General features: G+C 40.1%; 1 protein-coding gene across 1 annotated transcript in view; it reads right to left on the bottom strand.

Annotated features, from left to right (window-relative positions):
• Positions 1 to 3,227: 3,227 nt before the first annotated feature.
• The window catches only part of LOC139451127 (UPF0711 protein C18orf21-like), a 29,040-nt gene continuing 17,313 nt past the window's right edge, over positions 3,228 to 14,954 (bottom strand). The window contains exon 6 of the mRNA XM_071232934.1: positions 3,228 to 4,375. Coding sequence (XP_071089035.1) covers positions 4,078 to 4,375 — 298 coding nt within the window. The 3' untranslated portion in view covers positions 3,228 to 4,077. The remainder of the gene's footprint in view (positions 4,376 to 14,954) is intronic.

Here is a 14,954-nt window from a genome sequence, read left to right as displayed (position 1 = left end):
TTGTTCTTAAGAGGCGACTAACTGGATCGGGTTGTCAGGCTCGATGACTTAGCTGATTGTTTCACCGTAAACCGATGGCTTGAATCATTGCTCACAATATCAAACAATGGTTTGTGTGTTTTATTATATACTTCGGGGTGAAAGACTGAGTTTTCTGAAGCTGAGAAAAGTTATATTTCCATTGCAGAGACAATAACACTTTGACGGAACTATTGTCATACAAGAGCTACCTCCCAGCAAATTGTCTCCCTTTATCGTAAGTGTCTTGGCACGTACACAAACTGTTGACTTCTTTTTTTACGTTAGTTGCACATTGACAAGGCAAAATAATGTTAATATCGCTTCTTGCCGTTTGTTATTCTCTTGAAATGTTTCGTTATAAACTGTAAATTTCACATTTAACTCGTCAATCGAGACTGTTCGTTTCGAAAAGCGCCATGTTCGTTACTTGACCATGAGCAGTGTGTATTCTTTCGCTTCCGGCAAGGGACGGTCGGGTAGCCTTGTGGTTAAAGCATTCGGTCGTCACGCCGTAGACCCGGGTGATTTCACGTTCTGTTATATTGTTATCTTCAGTGCAGAAGTATGAGGTCATTCTACTAACCATTCATCTTTGAGAATAGCTGAATGTGGGAATGTCGAGAAGTTATTATACTTAACCCTTCAAATGTTATGGGTAATAGAGGAGTATGGTTCCTGACATGGTGAGTCAGTACATTTTATGAGTATATTTCAGTAATATTAAAAAGAATGAGCACCTAAATAGTGAGTGAGTCAAGTTTTACGCGACTCGGGTGTATTCCCTGCCATATCATTCCGGAGTCACACCAGAAATTGGCTTCACCACTGTGTCCTTGTGGGGAATTGACCTCGACTCTCCGGCCTGACAAGTTGTCACTTTGACCACTAGACTACCCAACTGCCCCTATGAAGTATGATTACACAGGGTGGGCTTAATTCTGCACTGAGAACTGCATGTACTCGGAGGTGTGGCCCGGGCATGATCAAACATAGACTGACATCTAGTCTCTGAAACATATTTTACAGATAAAAACAGTTGTTAGATTATTATAGTTATGAAAAATAATAAAAAGTATCCCTTAGGCTCTTCATTTTCAGATACTGATACTGCAGTAATCTGGACTTGCCAAATATTATAGACATGGGCTGTATTGGATATATTTGTTCCTGTGTCTGTGTGGCAGGCTAGATTAAACACAAAACACCGAGATGTTGTGCAATCGAGTTGGATTCGGGTCACTTTCTGGTGAGTCAGCGCTTGACACTTGAGCTTTGTATGAACGAGAAATGGCACACATACACACGCATTCACTGTGAGAGGATCGATTTCATGAGCACAGAGGTAATTTTTCCTTAAAAAAACCATTTAAGATGAGTCAACACTGTTTTTTTTTGTCTCTTAACACTGGACTCAGAGGAATTCCACTTACCTGCTGGCAGACTATAAGTAATCCTGACCAGACAAATCAGTGATTGATATTATGAGCAACTGACCAAGTGACTGCAGTGTCAAAATAAATACATGTATCATGTCTGTTTGCCTAAAAAGACCGCCTCCGTGGTCTAGTGGTAGTGCGTCCGCCCGGAGAGCGGAAGGTCCGGGGTTCGATACCAAACCCCTGGTCATACCAAAAGACGTTAAAAGATGGTACTTGTTGTTACCCTGTCTGGCGCTCGGCATGAAGGGGCTAAAACAAGGACTGGTCGGCTAGGAGTCAGTATACTGTGTCTGAGTGGGGTATTCATGTTAAACTGCGGCATGGTATCTCAGTGAGCTAGCACTATAAATCGGCATCAGTCCAGCCTAGTACAAGCAACCACACAAACACACACACGTACATGCATGTCGCTATATAAGTGCAATAATCTTGGACGCGACGTTAAACCCCATTTCACCTCACCTCACCTGTTTGCTTAAATCACAATTTATAGAGGTTATCACGCGAGTGTGTTTGGGGATTGTATATATCCTGTATTAGGAATTAACATTGTGTTTAGCGAGCCTTTGCGGATAGAGATACAAATATCAAAGGTTAAGTAGGGAGTGTTTATAAATACACCACACTCCCGCGCAGTGGTGATTCCGCATATGACCCCAACGGATATCCTTTTTATCTGTTGGCTTTATTCTGCCGAGAAACCTGCCCATTATATGATAAAGATAAGTTATCTGTAATCCGGCGTGCTTTTTGGGTGAATCAAGGTCACAATTCATCAAAGCAAATGGTGACACGACAGATGCACAAATGTTGGAACATTATTTCGGGACACAGTGTCGTTAAGTTAATCAAACAATTTATGAATTATTATTGTTATTTAACACAGCACTCAGCAATATTCGAATCTGGACCAGACAATCCAGTGATTGATATCATGAGCATCGATCAACGCAGTTGAGATACAGGGACATGCAAGACCAAGTCAGCGAGCCTGACTACCTGATCCCGTTAGTCCTCTCTTAGATAAGCATACTTGCCTTTTATGGCAAGCATGGGTTGCTGAAGAATTATTCTAACCCAGATTTTCAAGGGTCAAATCTGACATGAACATCATGTCATCCATGAATGATATGCCGCTGAATGCCTTTTTATTCATATGAATGAACGAGTAAATAATTTTATCAGCTTTTTTTTCACCAATTGGGATACAATGAGAGTAACCACAAGGCTTTCAAATAATTTTATCGGCTCTTTTTTTCACCTCAAAACACCCATAATTGTGCAGGTACCTCATCAGGGTACAATATTTACCTCTCACTAACTCGCTTGTTGTTTGTTTGTTATTTAACACCGCACTCAACAATATTCGAGTCTGGACCAGACAATCCAGTGATTGATATCATGAGCATCGATCCACCAATTGGGATACAATGACATACATCCACCAAGTCAGCAAGCCTGACCACCCGATCCCATTAGTCACCTCTTACAACAAGCAGCCACCTTTTATGGTAAGCATGGGTTGCTGAGGACCTATTCTAATCCGGATCTTCATGGGTTAGCTCTCTCTCTCACACACACACACACACAGGAGTTCCCAACCCAGCTTCCATTGTCCAGTTTCTCACTGTTGTAAACAACAGATGAAGACATGCAAGTTCTGGTCTGTATACATAATATTTTCCACACAACAGAAGAATGAAGAGAACAGAATAAGTGACAGTGGTAACAATCAAATATTTAATACACCAAATAACAAGACCCGTGTGTAGCATGTGAGATAGAATAACATGAAATACTCTTAACAATAATATTGCATAATCAGCATGGTGGGTTTCAGTTAAATGTGCATCTACATTATCATAATTCAAATTGCAGTGTGTATACGTCTCAAAGTATCTGAACATCTCAGTATTAAAAAATTTCACTTGCGCGAGTGTAGTTTGTTTGTAGTTTGTTGTTTAACGCCTGACTCAGCAATATTCCAGCTATATGACGGCGGTCTGTAAATAATCGTGTCTGGACCAAACAATCCAATGATTAATATCATGAGCATCGATCCACGCAATTGGGATCGATGACATGGATCAACCAAGTCAGCGAGCCTGACTACCCAATCCTGTTAGTCGCCTTTTACGACAAGCATAGTCGCCTTTTACGGCAAGCATGGGTTGCTGAAGACCTTTTCTACCCCGGAATCTTCACGGGTCCACTTGAGCGAGTGAGTGTGTTGGGTTTACCACAGCCTCTGACAGTATTCCAGATATATCAGGGCGTGTCAGCTTAATGGGGGAGGAAAGCCTAAGGTGATGCAGGTCTCAGACACTTACCACTTTGGGGAAACCAACGAGCATGGGTATGTTGCTGACATACCTAGAAACGTAATTGGAGCAAATCAAAATTCGAACCCATGACCTAAGGTATGCCCAGGGACGGTACTCTGATGACTGGGCCACCCATACCCCAATTATTACTCGAGATCCATTTGTTCTCATAAATGTTACTCCATTATTTCAAGTGATAACAATTTTCTGTATTTGAATCTAATGCTGAACTGAACCTCTACAGTCACACCTGTATGTCAACATTAGCAGCATGGAAACAAGTACAAAAATCTTCAGTACGTCATTTGTGAGAGGAAATCTGCCAGACTGTTTTTCTGCTGTGTCGGGGGTTTAGCTGACTTCTGTTCCTTGAGCATCTTCTCCAGCTGTTGATGCTTGTCTCTTCCCTTCTTCTTCTTCTTGGCGACGCCCCCCGACTTGACCCCCATGGACTCCAGCAAGGCTAACACAGGGGAGGATTTGTTTGTCCTAGGAGCCTGCTGGCAGTCCTTTTTCTTCAAATCGGAGGATTTTGTAACCTGAGACAAGGATCCGTCTTCTATTCCACTGTCTGGAGTTGTTATTGGTGTGCTGGAAAACATTTTAAAAATATTTTAAAACAACTTTCAAAAGGGGATTTTACTCAAATTACCTTAATTTTACTGGATCCCAGTGACTGTATGTTATCAATTTAACCGTGTAAGTTTGTTTAGTTTACTATTTATACTTTTATTTTTGAAAGAGTAAATAATTGTTGGGTGGGAGGTGAAGTAAACTGAATTGTCAGACTAAGCACACACAAATTTCTTCTCTAAAATGTTTATGTCTGTATGTGAGGATCGTCTGCGATGTGGAGGCTACCACTTCCAGAATAAAGCCCTTGCAGCCAATTAACGAAGCTGTCTTAACGCTAAGTTTGACATAAAGTGATTGTAGCTCTGTTAAGTCTATTCTCGAAGCCATCTCAGTGCTAAGATTGACGTAAAGGCGTCATAGCATAATCATTCTTGGCTAAGTCTAATCACAAAACTTTCTAAGCGCAAAGATTGACTGATGCAAAGGTGTCGTAGTGAAACAAATTTTGTCTAAGTCTGTTCTGGAAACTGTCTTAGCGCTAAGAATGATGTAAAAGTGTTGTAGCAAAATAAATCTTGGCTGTGTCTATTTTTGAAGCTGTCTTAGCTTTAAGTTATCAAAAGTTTATGACAAAAAATATGACAGGGTCGGACCTCACTTTTTCGTTTATTTAAGTTGAGACACAAGCAGTGTGTTTGCATGCTATCACTGTGACCTTTTCTATCAAGTGCATTTCTTTAGAGGCTGAGAGTGGTTTCCCTTTGACTCTGAGTTCAACGTATGAAATATATGTAGCACCTTGTCAATTATGAATAGATGGATGGCATGCTGTTTGAAAATCATTTAATCCATGAATGAATTTTTTTATTACGAATGACAAAGGAAAAAGATTTTTCTTCAGTGTTGTGTAAAAAATGCATAATATATATAAGGTCAGTTTGCAGTCTAGGTAGGTTGATTCCCATGACATTCCTTCCCAAATTATAAATTTGTCTCTCAGGGAGCATCGCATGAACCATGTCGCAATGGTTGGACATGCTGTATGAACAGATGTTTTCATTGTGATATGCTCAGGATATCCTTCTCCCATCTAGCAAAAGGATGTTTGTTCAAGGGGTTATTTCTTGTCCTGTTTCCCTCTTCCTTGACGTGAGATCCTACAGAGTGAGTGAGTATGCACACATTGTACCCATGTGGGGAATTGAACCCAGGTCTTTGGTGTGACAAGCAAACACTTAAACCACTAGGCTACCCCATCGCTCCTAAATAGTGTCAGTTTACAGGAGATAGATTAAGCTTAAAGGATATCACAAGGAAATCCTGAACATATTACAATGAAACATACATACAGGATATTTACAAAGTTCTATTTTCATTTCATTGTTGTGAGTATCAAGGATGAAACACGTGATTTTCAACTCGCAAACTTTTGTCAAGATTTGTTTTATTCTAGATGCTCAAAAGACATGCACAAATGACCTTATTCTATGCTAAATAAAAATCAGCATCACCATGAAATTTCCAAATAATTATTATTTCCTCTTGTGATTCAACATTATTCTTTGTCTTTTGAAACTTTCCGACAAATTTTAGAAAAAATTCCATATTTAATGAACCAGCATAGTGTCCAATGGCGTTTTACTTGACCTTGTGATTTTTCACTCGCCCCAGGATAACATAGTTATCGCACACAACAGTTTGAAATATTATTGTAAACAACATTAGTTGAATGATATAGCATTGTGCAACATTTAGACAAGTTGTTGTTTGAGTTGAACATTGTTCTTTTCCAGTGGACTCCTATCATCCTAACTTTGTTTACAAACTATTTCAGACATTTTGCAAACGAATGACAAGAACGCAAAAACATTTTCGTAAGTCGTCAAGATTTGTCTTAATAGCTATGACAGCTTTGAGAATAGGCGGCCTGTTGAAGTTGCCATAGAAATACCCAAGAATGCTTACAAAAAAGACTTAATTCACATGTACAAAGAACACATTACATGGTGGAGTAATGAAAAAAATCGTATTATTGCTAAGGCCAACTTGGTTTATGAATCCGCCGAATCCAAAAATTAAAATGTGAAAAAAATATATAAAATAAAAGCAATGGTTCTTTTTATTCCACTGACCAGAAATAAATAAAATTTGAAAAAAATAAATCATTAACTATCTCTATTGATACGAATAAATGATTTTAAATACTGTAATTTAAACCTGTTGAAATTTGTCTGAAAGTTTCAAAAGACAAAGAATAATGACGAATCGCAAGAGGAAATACTTATTATTTGGAAACATTTTTTTTTTTTTTTCAACCTTATTTTTGACCTACAGACCTGAGTTCGTGGGCCTAACATGTAAACCAAAAGGTGAGGTGAGGTGAAATGGGGTTTAACGACGCGTTCAAGATTATTGCACTTATATAGCGACGTGCATGCACATGTGTGTGTCTGCTTGTACTAGTCGGACTGATGCCGATTTATAGTGCTAGCTCACTGAGATATATGACAGCGGTTTGTAAATAATCCTGTCCAGACAATCCAGTGATTGATATCATGAGCATCGTTCCACACAGAATCGTCAGCGAGTCTGACCACCCGATCCCGACAAGGCTGTTACGACAAGCATAGTCGCCTTTTACGAAAAGCATGGGTTGCTGAAGACCTGTTCCTTCCCGGATCTTCACGGGTCATCAGTCGTGCACGTGTCTTTCTTAGTCCGGATTAAGAGTGAGTCGTAACCAATGCAAAGAGTAAATATTTCCAAGAAGTCTCGCTTTTCACAATTCTGTCAATGTTAGTTTGTGTAGACTTTAACGTCACATCCCCTGCCGGGCAAAAGAAAGTATACACCCATTGCTGATGGTGGCTAAATATGAAACGAACAAGAAATGGTTATTCGATGGTGATGTATTTGATACGGGTATCACAGATGTTTTCAATACCGTATTTTCTCTATTAGACGCCCGGGCTTCTATTTATTTCGGACAAGCCTTTGATCCGGCGTCAATTAGAGGCCCGGCGTCTATTGGAGGCCCGGCTTCTATTAATACCCCAATTTCACTATCATTATGTAATTTAGGTCCCAAAAAGGGGTCATTAATTGTATCAATTGATCGACCCGGCGTCTATTAGAGGCCCGGCTTCTATTTTTTGCACTGAACAATTGACCCGGCTTCTATTAGAGGCCGGCGTCTATTAGATACCGGCGTCTAATAGAGGAAATACGATACTAAGCTTGCAGTGTTTATGCGACCGTTTTCAGCCTACTAAAGGTTTGATGATGTTTGTATTTTTTCTTTTTTTTTTTGGGGGGGGGGGGGGGGGGGGGGGGGGGGGCGGGGGGGGCGTCAAATCCAGGTTTCAAGTGTACACATGTCTTTGCCTGGCAGGTCAGTATCCATCGTCATTTTAGGAAGGGTTCCAAATGTGGATTCTAGGTTAAAAAAAGTCCCCAGGCATCTATGTTGGTCTTAAGAGGCGACTAACTGGATCGGGTTGTCAGGCTCGATGACTTAGCTGATTGTTTCACCGTAAACCGATGGCTTGAATCATTGCTCACAATATCAAACAATGGTTTGCGTGTTTTATTATATACTTCGGGGTGAAAGACTGAGTTTTCTGATGCTGAGAAAAGATATATTTCCATTGCAGTGACCATAACACTTTGACGGAACTATTGTCATACAAGAGCTACCTCCCAGCAAATTGTCTTCCTTTATCGTAAGTGTCTGGCACGTACACAAACTGTTGACTTCTTTTTTTACGTTAGTTGCACATTGACAAGGCAAAATAATGTCGCTTCATGCCTTTTATTATTCTCTTGAAATGTTTCGTTAAAAACTGTAAATTTCACATTTAACTCGTCAATCGAGACTGTTCGTTTCGAAAAGCGCCATGTTCGTTATTTGACCATGAGCAGTGTGCATTCTTTCGCTTCCGGCAAGGGGCGGTCGGGTAGCCTTGTGGTTAAAGCGTTCGCTCGTCACGCCGAAGACCCGGGTGATTTCACGTTCTGTTATATTGTTATCTTCAGTGCAGAAGTATGAGGTCATTCTACTAACCATTCATCTTTGAGAATCGCTGAATGTGGGAATGTCGAAAAGTTATTATACTTAACCCTTCAAATGTTATGGGTAATAGAGGAGTATGGTTCCTGACATGGTGAGTCAGTACATTTTATGAGTATATTTCAGTAATATTAAAAAGAATGGGCACCTAAATAGTGAGTGAGTCAAGTTTTACGCGACTCGGGTGTATTCCCTGCCATATCATTCCGGAGTCACACCAGAAATAGGCTTCACCACTGTGTCCTTGTGGGGAATTGACCTCGACTCTCCGGCCTGACAAGCTTTCACTTGGACCACTAGACTACCCAACTGCCCCTATGAAGTATGACTACACAGGATTGGCTTAATTCTGCACTGAGAACTGCATGTACTCGGACGTGTGGCCCGGGCATGATCAAACATAGACTGACATCTAATCTCTGAAACATATTTTACAGATAAAAACAGTTGTTAGATTATTATAGTTATGAAAAATAATAAAAAGTATCCCTTAGGCTCTTCATTTTCAGATACTGATACTGCAGTAATCTGGACTTGCCAAATATTATAGACATGGGCTGTATTGGATATATTTGTTCCTGTGTCTGTGTGGCAGGCTAGATTAAACACAAAACACCGAGATGTTGTGCAATCGAGTTGGATTCGGGTCACTTTCTGGTGAGTCAGCGCTTGACACTTGAGCTTTGTATGAACGAGAAACGGCACACATACACACGCATTCACTGTGAGAGGATCGATTTCATGAGCACAGAGGTCATTTTTCCTTAAAATAACCATTTAAGATGAGTCAACACTGTTTTTTTTTGTCTCTTAACACTGGACTGGCAGGCAGACTATAAGTAATCCTGACCAGACAAATCAGTGATTGCTATTATGAGCAACTGACCAAGTGACTGCAGTGTTAAATAAATACATGTATCATGTCTGTTTGCCTAAAGAGACCGCCTCCGTGGTCTAGTGGTAGAGCGTCCGCCCGGAGAGCGGAAGGTCCGGGGTTCGATGCCCGGACGCGTCATACCAAAAGACGTTAAAAGATGGTACTTGTTGTTACCCTGTCTGGCGCTCGGCATGAAGGGGCTAAAACAAGGACTGGTCGGCTAGGAGTCAGTATACTGTGTCTGAGTGGGGTATTCATGTTAAACTGCGGCATGGTATCTCAGTGAGCTAGCACTATAAATCGGCATCAGTCCAGCCTAGTACAAGCAACCACAAAAATACACACACGTACATGCACGTCGCTGTATAAGTGCAATAATCTTGGACGCGACGTTAAACCCCATTTCACCTCACCTGTTTGCTTAAATCACAATTTATTGAGGTTATCACGCGAGTGTGTTTGGGGATGGTATATACCCTGTATTAGGAATTAACATTGTGTTTAGCGAGCCTTTGCGGATAGAGATACAAATATCAAAGGTCAAGTAGGGAGTGTTTATAAATACACCACACTCCCGCGCAGTGGTGATTCCGCATATGACCCCAACGGATATCCTTTTTATCTGTTGGCTTTATTCTGCCGAGAAACCTGCCCATTATATGATAAAGATAAGTTATCTGTAATCCGGCGTGCTTTTTGGGTGAATCAAGGTCACAATTCATCAAAGCAAATGGTGACACGACAGATGCACAAATGTTGGAACATTATTTCGGGACACAGTGTCGTTAAGTTAATCAAACAATTTATGAATTATTATTGTTGTTTTGTTTGTTATTTAACACAGCACTCAGCAATATTCGAATCTGGACCAGACAATCCAGTGATTGATATCATGAGCATCGATCAACGCAGTTGAGATACAGGGACATGCAAGACCAAGTCAGCGAGCCTGACTACCTGATCCTGTTAGTCCTCTCTTAGATAAGCATACTTGCCTTTTATGGCAAGCATGGGTTGCTGAAGAATTATTCTAACCCAGATTTTCAAGGGTCAAATCTGACATGAACATCATGTCATCCATGAATGATATGCCGCTGAATCCCTTTTTATTCATATGAATGAACGAGTAAATAATTTTATCAGCTCTTTTTTCACCAATTGGGATACAATGTGAGTAACCACAAGGCTTTCAAATAATTTTATCGGCTCTTTTTTCACCTCAAAACACCCATAATTGTGCAGGTACCTCATCAGGGTACAATCTTTACCTCTCACTAACTCGCTTGTTGTTTGTTTGTTATTTAACACCGCACTCAACAATATTCAAGTCTGGACCAGACAATCCAGTGATTGATATCATGAGCATCGATCCACCAATTGGGATACGATGACATACATCCACCAAGTCAGCAAGCCTGACCACCCATCCTATTAGTCACCTCTTAACACAAGCAGTCACCTTTTATGGTAAACATGGGTTGTTGAAGACCTATTCAAATGCGGATCTTCATGGGTTAGCTCTCTCACACACGCCCACACACAGGAGATCCCAACCCAGCTTCTATTGTCCAGTTTCTCACTGTTGGTAAACAACAGATGAAGACATGCAAGTTCTGGTCTGTATACATAATATTTTCCACACAACAGAAGAATGAAGAGAACAGAATAAGTGACAGTGGTAACAATCATATATTTAATACACCAAATAACAAGACCCGTGTGTAGCATGTGAGATAGAATAACATGAAATACTCTTAACAATAATATTGCATAATCAGCATGGTGGGTTTCAGTTAAATGTGCATCTACATTATCATAATTCAAATTGCAGTGTGTATACGTCTCAAAGTATCTGAATATCTCAGTATTTCACTTGCACGAGTGTAGTTTGTTTGTAGTTTGTTGTTTAACGCCTGACTCAGCAATATTCCAGCTATATGACGGCGGTCTGTAAATAATCGAGTCTGGACCAAACAATCCACTGATTAATATCATGAGCATCGATCCACGCAATTGGGATCAATGACATGGATCAACCAAGTCAGCGAGCCTGACTACCCAATCCCGTTAGTCGCCTTTTACGACAAGCATAGTCGCCTTTTACGGCAAGCATGGGTTGCTGAAGACCTTTTCTACCCCGGAATCTTGAGCGAGTGAGTGTGTTGGGTTTACCACAGCCTCTGACAGTATTCCAGATATATCAGGGCGTGTCAGCTTAATGTGGGAGGAAAGCCCGAAGTGATGCAGGTCTTAGACACTTACCACTTTGGGGAAACCCACGAGCATGGGTATGGTGCTGACATACCTAGAAACGTAATTGGAGCAAATCAAAATTCGAACCCATGATCTAAGATATGCCCAGGGACGGTACTCTGATGACTGGGCCACCCATATCCCAATTATTACTCGAGATCCATTTGTTCTCATAAATCGAGGGGTTAGTGCCAGAACCACTTATCTCCATTTTCCCTAGATGTGAGAAATCCCACTTCAAAAGTTTGAAATGGTGCTAAAAAGCACCACTTGAAGTTTTATTAGCAATATTGTCTCCAGCCATTGTCATTAAGTGTGCCAAACAGTATATCTTGTTTTTTCAACATAACATTGATATTAACATGTAATAAAGATAACCTGAAATATATACGATGTTCTGGCATATCTCTTTCCCAAAGAAATTCAGCTAGACTTTCAGCCAAAGCAAAGTTAATAAAGGCAACTCCATCTGGCAGCATAAACATTATACAGGAAAGGGGAAATGTGAGGCCCAGATCCTTGTAAACAGAAGTGATACATTGTGGCCCTGATAAATGATAACATTTCTGCTTGCGTCAAATTACCCCAAACACAGGACATACGTTTATGCTTCAGAAACTTTCTCAATGAGCAAGCCAATTAATAGCAATAACAGCTTATCTCCCGACAGTTGGTAATGGCTCAACCTCAGAGTCTGCGTGACACACAGGCTGATACCATTATCCTGGTGTAAGCTGACACTCTAAAGCATCGCTTGCTACAAACACGTGGTTATAATCACTTACCAGCTTTAACGATTATCTGGCATTGCCTAAAATAACTAAAGTAATGTCAGTGTTGCCTTTACCAAACATTGTTCATTTTATTAAATGCTGTACATTTACATTTACATTGCATTGTTTGTTTCAAAACTAAAAAGCTAATTAGTATGCAAAATTAAGTTAATGTCAGGCTGTAATGCTAATGAGTGTAAATGTGTCACACAAAGTTAACGGAGAAACGTTATTCTATAAATTATAGATGAATAGAAGATCCTTTTAAAACCTTTGAGCAATTATTTGTTTATGTAAATATATATTCTTTTATGAAACAGTGGGTACATATTTAGCTTATTATCTATATACCAGTATATAATATGTAAAGAGTGATAGATAAATAGATAGAAAGATCTGTACCCAACGTTCAATTTTCAAAATGGTGCCATAACTCGCAGTATTCACAAAAAAATATAATACTTTTTCCAGCTGAGCTTCATTCAAAGTCAATTTATGAACATACAAATACTGCAATTCTTAAGATCAGTTATCTCAGATTGTATTCGGATATCCAACCTAGCTGTCATAAGACATTTTAATGTGGTTACAATCATTTTACGTTCCTAACAGTAAATGGAATTCTTAGCTTGAACATTCACGCGATTGTTGTGGCTCACTAAAAAGGAAATTAATAAGGAAGTAATGCAGGAACTTGTCAGATATAATATAGCCAGGATCAGCATTTCAGAAATGTCAGACTTCCACAAATCTGAGTCGGGTATTCATGTTTAACTGCGGCACAGTATCTCAGCGGGCTGGCACAATAATATTGGCATTAGTCCGGACTAGTGCATTCACACGCACTTACGCACGCACGCGCGTACTCACACATAGCTATATTAGTGCGATAATGAACACAGCATCACAGTCACACATCATATTATGCAATGTCTGTGTCATAGTCTTCCTCCATAGCATCTGGTACCGGTAGACAATCAGGTCTGTTACCAGTTGGGAGAGCTTTGTAGTACTCATGATATTCGCTTGGAATAATGCCAGATCTACAAAGAGATAACAAGTCTTTCTTCTTCGCATGTGATATTTCTTGCTTCCCAGTGTATCTACAAGTAAGGGAGTTGGTTGTGTTCAGAGGTCTTCCTCGTCTACTGCGTGCTGTAACCTTGATTTCTCTGAACTGCTCATCATTGTGTTCAGTTTTGAAGTAAACGCTGTCAGGGCTAGTCTTCATAAACCGCAGCCAGCGAACATTTAGCCAGTTAACTCTACCACCATCCGTGTCCACTTTAGTATTTTTCAGTCTTTGATGTGCCAATTTCTTGAAGTCCATTACATCCGTGTGTTTGATTGGAATAACGAGATAGGGGTCCTTCCTTCTTGCCATTCTGATAACAGTATCCCACTGGCTGGGAACAAAAATACTTGTCTTCTTTTTGGCGAATTCAATACTGGAGTGAATTGCATCGCACTCCATTTGGGTGTGTCCTGGCTCCAAGAATTTATGGTCAATGACATCAATGTGGTCAGTGGTAGTGACAGCATGAAGTAGGGAAGCAGCAACATATTGGTTCCTATTCTGCCCTGTGCATGTATCTGAATACAGGATAACATGGTTGATGTTAGGAGGCATTGCTTTCAACTGTATTTGTAAACATGATGCAATTTCGCATGAACCTCTCTGGGCACAATTCAGTTTTCTCATATAGAAAATTTCGCTAACTAGCGAACATGGCGTGTACAATACTGCCTCAAGGTCAAATGTTCCAACAAAGACAGAGGATTCTGTCAAGGCAAGTGCTTTGTCCTTAATCTTTGCCTCTCGAGCTCTGATTTTTCTGGCTTGGTGTTCATTGAAATCCTTTGTTAATTGTTCTGTCAGGCAACCAGTGTCTCTTTCTCTGTAATATTGCTGACAAAGCGAACACTGGTCCTTCTTTGGTACATGGAAAGAAAAATTATATTCTTTATTGAAGACGTTTCTGTAGAGTGATGAGGACACTGGTTCTTTGTTGTCTGCAGCACACCTTTCCTTATAAAGATCATACATCTTTTTAATATTCAATTCTGGTCCTAAAAATTGCCTGTTTGTATCTTTTCTTGTGTAGTGGGCATCCATCTTAGGAAATGACTCGATGTGTTCCCTTACTTTTGTCAAGCGATCACTAGCAGTTTTATTGTGTGGCTTATGTCTACCGCGATGTTCTGTGCTCCCAAAGGTTCCCTGGCTCTTGTGCTGTAAGGCATGGCTGATATATGACTCCCCAATGTCAAGTGTCTTCATGAAAAACTTCTTGCAAACAAGATGTCTTGTTCCTTCCCACTGTAGATTAAATGCCCGATAGACTTGGCGTTTCTTTTCCACCTTTTTTTCACTGTCATCCAGGTATGTACGGGTTTTCTTTTCATCAGTGTTGGAACAAACAAAATCCTTTTGCCTTTCATATGATGCCAAGCTTCTAAATGCTTTAAATATACTGTGTTGAGCTTCTTCGGGGATCTTCTGGGTGCACTTATATCTACATTTTGAGCAGTCGACTGCTTTAACCGATTTTCCTTTCATGGTCTTCCCTTGCTGGTTCACATATTCCATTCCACCTAATCTCAGGTGTTTCCTTTGATTTT

This window comes from Haliotis cracherodii, unplaced genomic scaffold (assembly GCF_022045235.1).
Source record: "Haliotis cracherodii isolate W230 unplaced genomic scaffold, xgHalCrac1.p SCAF_10, whole genome shotgun sequence".
NCBI classification, from domain to species: Eukaryota; Metazoa; Mollusca; class Gastropoda; order Lepetellida; family Haliotidae; genus Haliotis; species Haliotis cracherodii.
This window is presented reverse-complemented; position numbering and strand designations above follow the sequence as displayed.